The 10,589-nt window shown below is 40.9% G+C and overlaps 1 protein-coding gene across 1 annotated transcript; it reads left to right on the top strand.

Annotated features, from left to right (window-relative positions):
* Window positions 1-9,318: 9,318 nt before the first annotated feature.
* Window positions 9,319-10,371, top strand: LOC140442292 (uncharacterized). Its single transcript, XM_072533367.1, has one exon. The coding sequence runs from the start codon at window positions 9,319-9,321 to the stop codon at window positions 10,369-10,371; it is 1,053 nt and encodes a 350-aa protein (XP_072389468.1).
* The last annotated feature ends 218 nt before the right edge of the window (window positions 10,372-10,589 follow it).

Genomic DNA, 10,589 nt, shown 5'->3' with positions numbered 1-10,589 from the left:
GTCGAACACAGCAGACGTGCCGAAGAGCGACTAGCGACACCGCCGAGGAGCTGCAGCGACCAAGTCCGAGCCGAACTTATCAGTTCGTGCCGTGTATGTAAGCACGGTAGCGGAGACTTGGCGTTAACAGCGCCTAGGCCTGAAAAAGAGAGGCAAAATCCTACGTCACAACTAGGTTAGCCGGGGAGATTTGTTTTTTAAATCAGATCTTCACGGAGGCCAAAATTGAGGCGTAGGAAAGTGAAAAAGCATACGGGCTTGCCCGTCGGGATATTCTCTGTGCCTCCGTTGGGATGACACTGTGGGATATAGTTGTTTAGAACTCTATATCTGGCAGACACGGCCCCAGGGTCAGAGAATTGAGAAACTCAAGAGGATCCCCGCTTTAGTTCTGCCTAAAGCGTGAACAACCGCGAAAGAGGTCACTGGGTGGCACCCAGAAACCGTGCTGGCAACTAGCCAGACGGATGACAAAAAAGCCCTCATCCACATTCAGATATCCGTCCCCCAAAATGGATCGCTCTCGATCCCCGCCAGACAGAAAGGCACCCCCCAGTCCCACCCCATATGGTTACAGTGAGAGGAAACTCCACTGTAACATCTATGACGCACTACCCCCCATGGAAGATGACACCGCAAACTACGAAATATTCAAGGAACTACCGATAGAAGACGAAAAACAAGAAAACGAAGGGGAATTCAAACGTCCCAAAAACAAGAAGAAGAGGACAAAAGACAGAGCGGAGGGAAACCGCGAAGAACCACAAACTACCGACGACGATACACCAAAAAGGCTAACGCAAAAAAGGACCAGACAGAGAAGTAGCGAGGACGACAAGTCTGAACTACATGCATTAAGGACACTACTAAAAGAAAAAGATGCAGAAATTGCATCTTTAAGGAAAAAGATACAAGAGCTCCAAGACACAATGGTAGCCTCTCAAAAGTCCATCATCGAACACATGGACAAGAAGTTCAATCAACTGAACTCAAAAAATCCTGAGGAAAACCTGGCAAACCAGGCACAGAAAAACAAACAAGAAGACAACCTGAAAAATCAGGCAAAACCGGAGGAAAACCCTAAAACTCAGGGCAAAAAGAAGCAAAAAACCACAGGAGCCATTCCAAAGAATACTCAAGCCGAAGCTACGGGAACAATCCCAAAAAATTCACAAAAAGAAGAAAAAACAACAACAAAAGGAAGAAAAGAAGATTTCCCACCCCTCACCCCTCCGAAACAACATCAGGAAGGTGAAGCTAAAGCCGATCGGCGTCCTCCGTCTCCGTCACAGATGGACATTGAAGTTGCTCCCAAGAAAACTTGGGCAAAACCACCTGTAATCAAATTACAGAGTGTGAGATATACAGGTACAATACTAAGTATTGCACAAAAACAACAAATCATCACAGCGAACAAGCTGTCGAGAAGTGGAAGAGAAACACTCATCCAAGCAAAGAACCCCGAGGACTATCGCAAAATGGTGAAAATCATTGAGAAATTCAATGAGAAAAATCCAATTCAATGGATTGCATTCCCATTAGAAGAAGATATCAAACCAAGGATGGTTTTGAGAGGGTTACCTCCAACTACGAACACGACAGAGATGTTCGAGGCCATCAGAGATGAGTATGATATAGAAGTCGTGTCGATTAAGAACATGACTTCAAGAAAAAGCGATAGAAGACACTTACCAATGTTTGTCATGACGGTGGAGAGGGAGGACACCGAAAAGCTAAAAGGCATCACTAACCTGATGCACATGAAAATTAAAATAGAGGACTTACGCAAAGCAACAGGGCCCACACAGTGCTTCAACTGCCAGGGCTACCATCACGCGCAGAGAGCGTGCTTTAAAGCACCCCGCTGCGTAAAATGCGGAGAGGAACACTCCAGCAAAAGCTGCCAATTGCCCAAAGATCAAAAGGCAAAATGTGCAAATTGCCAAGGACAGCACCCAGCAAATTTCAGGGGATGCCCAAGATGCCCTACATGGGGACGTCAACAGCAGCCCCAACAAAGACAGAACGCAACGGCGCAAAGAAGGCCACAAATCACTCCCGGCGGCCCATCATACGCCCAGGCAGCAACAACAAAAGCACAAGATAAGGAAAACACCATCCTTATCTCAAGACAACACCAAGACGGCCTAGTTAACTCTGTGAAAGAGTTACTAACTAGAGTAGTCAACGAGGCGATAGCAGATATAAAGCTAGCACTGAACTAGTGCAAGCAAATAGGGGATACTTGAGGATAGGCTCCTGGAATCCAGGAGGCATAAGGACCAACCAGAATATACTGGACGAACTGGTCAATAGATACGAAATGGATGTCGTAGCAATACAAGAAACAAAACTTACAAACAACATAAGTATAAAATTCCCAGGATACGACATATATAGGAACGACAACACAGCAAGATCAGGTGGCACAGCAATCTTAGTGATAAAAGGCATAGAGCACATCAGAATAATAACACCGCAACTAAATACTATGCAAGCAACAACAGTAAGAATACTAATGAGGCAAGGAGAAGTCAACATTACCTCCGCCTACGTGAGACCACAAGATCTACTGATCGACGACGACCTGAACACGTTCTTAAATAACGAACCCTCAATAATAATAGGAGACCTAAACGCAAGATCCCCTAATTGGAACGACAGAGCTACGAACAGAAATGGAAGACTATTAAATACCTACATCGAAAATAATGAAGACATTATGGCAATGGGCCCAACAGACCCTACTCACTATCCAGGAAACGGACTTCCCACACACATAGATATAGTAGTAGCAAAAAACCTAGGACTACAAACAGAATTACAAACATTAAACGAAGGCACAACCGACCACAATCCCATCCTACTAGAATTAGGTACGTGGGAGGAAGAAAGCTCAATCAGAAGAATTAAAAAGAAAACAAAATGGACAAACTTTAAGAGACTCGTGAGCACTGGAGTAAATATAGTTCCAGTGATAGAAACCCCACGAGAAATAGAAGACAAAGTCCTAGAGTTGGAAAACATCATCCAACAAGCGCTCAGAAACAGCACCACAGAAGAGGAAGTAGAAATGCATTCTGGAAGATTTAAGGATATACCACAAGCAATAAAAGACTTGATAAGGGAAAAGAACAGAGCAAAGCAAATAGCAAGAAGGACAAGGAATCAGGCAGACAAAAACAGATCAAACAGACTAAACAGAGAGGTCAAAACAGCACTACAACAACACCGTAGTGAAAGCTGGGACAATCACATAAGAGATATGGAAGAACAAGGACCACACATGCAAAACCTCTGGAGACTCCAGAGGATTTTGAGAACCGACAGAAAACCAATCCCCCCACTACACGGGGAAAATGGAATCGTATACACCATAGAGGAAAAAGCAGAGGTAATGAGGAGTACTCTCGAGAGAGAGTGTACATTAAATTACCACCCAGACGAAGACATCGACTTCATAAAAGAAGTCGAAAGACAAAGAGAAAGACCTGATAATCCAAACGAAATTATCCCTCATACAACACCAGAGGAGATAAACGAACTGATCAAAAACAGCTCGCCGAAAAAAGCACCCGGACCTGACCAAATTACTAATAGGGCACTAAAATACCTACCAGCGAGAGCTATAGTATACTTAACTAACATCATTAATGCAATGCTAAGATTCAAGAAATTCCCGAACAGATGGAAAGAGGCCTATGTCATAATGTTACCAAAGCCCGGAAAAGACAGCACATTCCCGCAAAATTACAGGCCAATAAGCTTACTACCTGCAATCAGTAAGATTGTAGAGAGAATCATACTCAGCAGATTACAAGCGGAAACAGATAGATTAGAAATAATACCTGAAGCCCAATTCGGCTTCAGATCAGAACACTCCAGTGAGCTACAAGTGCTCAGACTAACAGAGTACATAGCAGCTGGATTCAACGATAAACAATACACAGGAGCAGCCTTCCTTGACGTAAGCAAAGCATTCGACAGAGTCTGGCATAAAGGACTAATATACAAAATGAGAAGATACGGGTACAGTGGAGCAATGACAAGGCTGATCTCGTCGTACTTGAGCAACCGACGTTTCAGAGTCCGGATAGGACAAGTCCTATCCAAACTCGGGAACCCGGAGGCTGGAGTGCCACAGGGAGCGGTACTGTCACCCCTACTGTACTCAATATACACAGCAGACATACCTAGAACACCAGGTACACTATTAAGCCTATATGCTGACGACACAGCGATAGCGGCCAAACATAGAAACATAGACACTGCGGTGAATAACCTCCAAACAGCACTAGACGACATAGAAGAATGGAGTTTAAAATGGAAAATAGCAATAAACTCCGATAAGACACAGGCTGTACTTTTCAAAAAGCGGCATCAGCAACCAGAAGAACAGGTAACTGTGCAAGACAATCCCATTGAGTGGAAAAGCGAAGCCAAATACCTCGGAGTAATTATGGATAAAGGACTAACATTCAACAAACACGTAGAAGCCACAGTACAAAAGGCAAACATGGTAAGAGCTTCTGTAAGAGGACTAGCAGGGAGGAAAAGTAAACTCAGACTAAAAACAAAGATAAGACTAATAAACAGCATAATACTGCCCATACTGACATATGCATCCCTCGCCTGGGGACATGTATGCTACTACTACTAAGGATTTCCACAGTTTTCACTGTCTTCCTTCACTCAATCGTTTTCTCCAATTTTCCCTGTCATTCCAGTCTCCATCTCGCAGGGTTCTTTTCTCCATAGCCTCGTCGATTTCATCTCTGAATGACCTTCGGGGTCTTCCTCTCTTTCTTCTTCCAATCGGGCTTCATTCTGTGATTTTGTTTATCCAGCGTCCTCTGTCCGCTCTTCTGACGTGGCCGTACCAGGATAGTCTCTTCTCCTCTATATAGTCGATTATGTCTGATTGCACTCCCATTCTCCGCTTAATCTCTGCGTTTTCAATTCTGTCTCTTTTTGTAAGTCTACAGCTTCTCCTCAGGAACTCCATTTCTACTGCTCTTATTCTACCTCTATTTCTCTTGTTTATTGTCCAGTTTTCGGACCCATATGTCAGGATACTTCTTGTCAGGGTGTTATATATTCTCTTTTTTGTCTTTATCGTAATGTTCTTATCCCACAACACTGAGTTTAGTTGTCTTATACAGTTTCTTGTTTGTCTCAGTCTGTTGTTTATATCTTCTTCTGTTGTTCCCTGGTTCGATATTATGGTTCCTAAATACTTGAATTTATCTGTTCCATTTATTTGTCTTCCCTCGTCTATCTCTAGGTTTCTCATATCCTTGTTTTCTGTTGTTAGGTATTCGGTTTTCTCTAAATTTATTTCCATTCCGTTGTTTTTATATTCATCTTCTAGTTTTCTGAGCATAAAGCTGAGATCTTCTTCATCTTGTGCGATGACTACTTGATCGTCGGCAAAACTTAAGGTGTATGACATGTATGCAAAACATCAAAAAAGAAAATACAAGCGGCTCACAACAACAGCCTTAGAGAAGCAGTCAACGTACCAAGATACGTTGCAGAAAGATTCCTCTTCAGAGAATTGCAACAAATCAGAGTGACAGACACGATGAAAGAAAAGCCAGGACAAAGTTTGCAGATATAGAGAACCACCCCAATTACATACTTAGAGAGATGATGAGGTATGACGCTTTCCACAGATGGAAGCACAAAAGACCAAAACAACAAATAGTAGAATAAAATAAAAAGTACTAGAGAGAAAATAATACCAGAGAGAAAAAATAAAATACTAGAGAGAAAACAAAAACACCAGAGAGAAAACACCTCAAAAATAACAACAACGCACACAGAAGACAGTTTGTAGCTCAAAACACCAAAGACTATCGCAAAGCACAGAGTGGGCCCAGTTGCCTATAGACGATAAAGTCTATATTGTTATATTGTTTATATATATATATATATATATATATATATATATATATATATATATATATATATATTTTCAATGTTATAGTATGGACTTTACACTAATTCTGATTTTTTGTTTCAGGGCCACCTACAAAAAAAAATCATAAAAAACACAAAAAACCGGCTTCGGCCACCAAAAAAATTAAAAAATACTAACAAAAACCGGCGTAAGCCACCAAAAAAATTAACAAAAACCCCAAAACCCGGGCACGTAGGGCCCAACCCCTTGAGCACCAAGTCGCCGAACTGAGCCTAGGCTCAGAGCGGAGACTTGAGGCCCAAGTAAGCAATTTTAGTTCGCGGATAAGCCACATCATGATAACAGGATCATAGCGACAATGCGCTGTCCTGAGTTTTGCAATCGGTTAGGAAACCATGTTGGGGTTCTATTACCCAGGACCTCCACATGAAGAGAATTTGGCTGATAGTTGTGCCCCTATCGCGCATCAGAGTGCTATAGGGTGGAAAGGGATGGTCTAGAGCATTGGAGCGCGGTGGGGTGACTCCCGTATATACTCGAGTTAACACACCTCGCTCCAATGAATTGTTACACCCGAACGTAATTCTTAGGGGTGAACATGTCTCATAGGCTGGGTTTAATCAAATTGCTTGCTTGCTTGCTACTCTCATTTCTTATCAGTCAGCTCTGACGTTAAGACGTGCTCTCTCTCTTATCAGCTCTTGCTCTTATCATCCTTTACAGTAAGTGTACATTTTTTTTTGAAAAATAGATATTACATTTTGAATTTTTAGTTTTTTTGAAAAATTGTAAAGTTTTTTGATTTTTAAATTTCTAATTTTGATAATTTTCGAAATGGTTCAAAATTGGTCATTGAAGGTTTTAGCGCGTAGATTCATAACTACATTTTGTGCGTACCTACATAGTTTTCAGCTCTCTGCGACAGGGGGTTCTCCTAGCCGCGGCGAAGAGAACTTGAAAGCTCTGTTGGAGGATGCTATGGCTGATGCAAAGAAGCAAATTGGTTACAAAAAGGGTGACAGAATCCGTATTGTGGCTTTAAATGACAATTTCAATCATCCGATATCGACAAAAGTGACCGCAGAAGACAATATGGATAATTTATTACAGCAAGTTGAAAACATATTGACATCTAACGATACTGTTCTTTTGGGTGACACGAAATTCGATATTCAAATTTTCAAGATGCCTAGGGGTAGCGGTCGTCGTAGAATGATAAATTTGTCAGAGGACCGTCGAACCAAAAAGAGCATTACACGGATTGTTAATACTGATAATCTTTGTGGGGCTAGAGCAATCGTAACGGCTCTTACATACATCACAAACGAGATTTTGGGTCACAAATTGATCAAAAGTGATGTTCATAACATACGTATAGGTCGAACATTACAGACGGTTTTGGCGGAAAAAATTTGTGGTCTATTGGGTGGTTGCTATGTCGACGGCTTTATTTTGGACGATTTTAAGAAGGCCGAAGAACTGTTGAATGTGCAAATTAAGATCATCTGCTCTGAAAATTTCAACACAATCATATACGAGGGTCCCGAAAAAACAAACAAAATTTATCTATATAAAAACGGTAACCACTTCGATGTAATCAACAGTTTGAAAGGGTTGTATGGCACACATTTTTACTGTACAAAGTGCGATACACCTTATCAGGGCTCAAATAAGCACAAGTGCAAGAAAGCACCTCTGTGTACAATCTGCAAGCAGCCAGAACACGACTTGTCGACGCACACAGATCCTTTGCGAATTATGTAACCGCTTCTGCTTTAATATTGAATGCCTGCATAATCACGAAGCAATGTGCAAAGAAGTATTTAAATGTGAAAAGTGCAATAAAGTATGTAAAAGAGCCAACGAGCATGTGTGTGGCTACTCGATGTGCAGGAATTGTAACACATTCGTAGAGATAGCTATATGATGAAAAAGCCCGCCAAAGGAGGAATTTGCGAAGTACCGTGTGTATGTAATAATCGTAGTAATGAAGAAAATATGGGTTGTCGGAAGCATTATAAAACAACTGTTACATGTAAATATCCATGTCAATGCAACGGCCTCTCTAACACACCCATAAACCGTTGCACATATACAGAAAAATATTTATTTTTCGATTACGAAGCAATGCAAGACACAGGTATACACATACCGAACTTGGTGATAGCCCACGATTTTAATGGTAATAAATTTGTTTTCAAAGACAATGATGAGTTCTGTAAATGGTTAATTTCTGAGAAACACAGGGGTTATACAGCAATTGCCCATAACGGGAAAAGTTACGACTCGTATTTTATTTTGAAATACTGTGTAGAAAACACGATAAAACCGTACACCATCTACAACGGGTCAAAACTGATGCTGCTAGAAGTACCTGCTATTAAATTAAAAATAATTGATAGTTCGAATTTCGTGAGCGGTCCTCTGGCAGAATTCCCCAAAACGTTTGGATTGGCAGAGTTGAAGAAGGGGTATTTTCCACATTTTTTTAATGTGCCTGAGAACCAGCAATATGTTGGGGCTTTACCAAGCCCTAAATATTATGGTCCCAATACAATGAAAGAGAAGCAACGTACAGCTTTCCTCGAATGGTATGAGGACCATAAAAAGGATGAGTTTGATTTTCAGAGGGAACTACATACCTACTGCGATTCAGATGTAGATATTCTACGAAGAGGTTGTTTGGAATTTCGTAAAGAATTTTTGGGGATCGCTAACATAGACCCGTTCCAATATCTGACCATTGCTAGTGTTTATATGGCTATATATAGAGCCAAATATCTGCAAACAAATACTATTGGGGTTGTAAAACAGGATCTTAAGGATACGTACAGTGAAGCATCCATAAAGTGGCTCAGTCAGTTTCCAGACGTACAACATGCTCTTAATGGAGGCGAAATTACGATCTGTGGTGCAAAAGTGGATGGCTATGATGCCTGTACAAATACTGTGTACCAGTACCACGGTTGTTTCTGGCATGGCCACCCCGAGTGTTTTGCACCCAACACAATTAATCATGTCAACAATGAGTCAATGAGCGACTTGTACGAACGAACACTGAGGAGAGCCGCACAAATAAAAGAAGCTGGTTACAAACTAGTAGAAATGTGGGAATGTGAATGGTTAAAATCAAAAGAATGTAAAAATGCACCGAGCCCTCAAATTGTTGAATCCTTAAAGCCTCGTGAAGCATTCTTTGGAGGACTAACAAACGCCATAAAACTAAATGTGACTGGTAAAAAGCTTAGATATATAGATATTGTATCGCTTTTCACCCTGTTAAAATACATGCACCTGAATCATACAACCCCTCGTGGTTTGGCCTAGTACATTGTCAAATACTACCACCTACCAACTTATATCACCCAGTCCTACCTGTCAAAACTGACAAATTAATGTTTCCGTTGTGTAATCAATGCGCCTTGGAAGATTGCGAACATTGTGATCATGATGACTCAGAACGCGCATTAAAAGGTACGTGGACGACTCTAGAGATCAATAAAGCCCTAGAAAAGGGGTATAAAATGTTGAAAGTGTACGAGGTGTGGAATTTTGAACAAACTTCGACGGATTTATTTAAGGGCTATGTCAAAGATTTTATGAAAATAAAATTAGAAACTAGTCCACATACATATGCCTCAAACGAAGAATACGCTCGGGTTGTAAAAGAACAAATGGGCATAGACTTAGACTTGGAGAAGATATCTCCAAATCTTGGTAAACGAGCAGTCGCTAAACTATGCTTGAATAGTCTATGGGGCAAGTTTGGGCAAAGAATGAATATGAAACAGACAGAGTATGTTGTGGACCTCAAAAGATGGTATGAGCTCTTGATGGATGATAAGATTAACATAACTAATGTGATATTTGTTAACGATCATATAGCCCAAGTCTCATATGATTACAAGGACGTATTTGCAGAAGACCCCACACCTACAAATATTTTTGTGGCTTTATTTACGACAAGTAACGCTCGTCTGAGACTGTACGATATGATTGATAGGTTAGGAGAGGCTGTAGCTTATTTCAACACAGACTCCGTTGTTTATATTGATGATGGCCTAAACACTGTCGAAACAGGTGAAATGTTGGGCGATTGGAGCGATGAGCTTGGGTCAGATGATTATATTGTAGAATGGCAGGCTACTGGACCAAAAAGTTATTACTACAAAACAGTCGAGGGCAAAGAGGTGACTAAAATCAAAGGCTTTACTTTAAACTACGAGAACAGCTTAGTACTCAATACCTCAGCGATGAATGATATCAGACACGATCCCACCAAACAAATCAAGCTCACATATGACCAAATATGCCGCGATGTCCACACTAAAGACATAGTGACGAAAAAAAGGGTATCGAAGACATTCAAGATGGACTACAAAAAACGAAAAATTGTACATAATGATGAGTGTATGGATACCCTGCCTTTAGGCTACAAGGCCTCTTAGATTGCCGTTAATAGTGTGTCACATGTCAAAATCTCTTCATTCACAGTTGAACACTCATAGAGTACACACGTATCAAAATGTGGTCTGTAAATATTATAAATCAACGAGAAATTAAAAAATTCAATGCTCATCAGTGCACTTTCCAACTATGCTGTGAAAACTATGTAGGTGGTGGTCTTAATCAAGACTCTTTTAAAAAGAAATTAGACTCTGCTCTT

Source organism: Diabrotica undecimpunctata, chromosome 5 (assembly GCF_040954645.1).
Source record: "Diabrotica undecimpunctata isolate CICGRU chromosome 5, icDiaUnde3, whole genome shotgun sequence".
Lineage (NCBI taxonomy): Eukaryota > Metazoa > Arthropoda > Insecta > Coleoptera > Chrysomelidae > Diabrotica > Diabrotica undecimpunctata.
The sequence above is the reverse complement of the archived record's forward strand: the minus strand, read 5'-3'. Positions and strand labels throughout refer to the sequence as shown.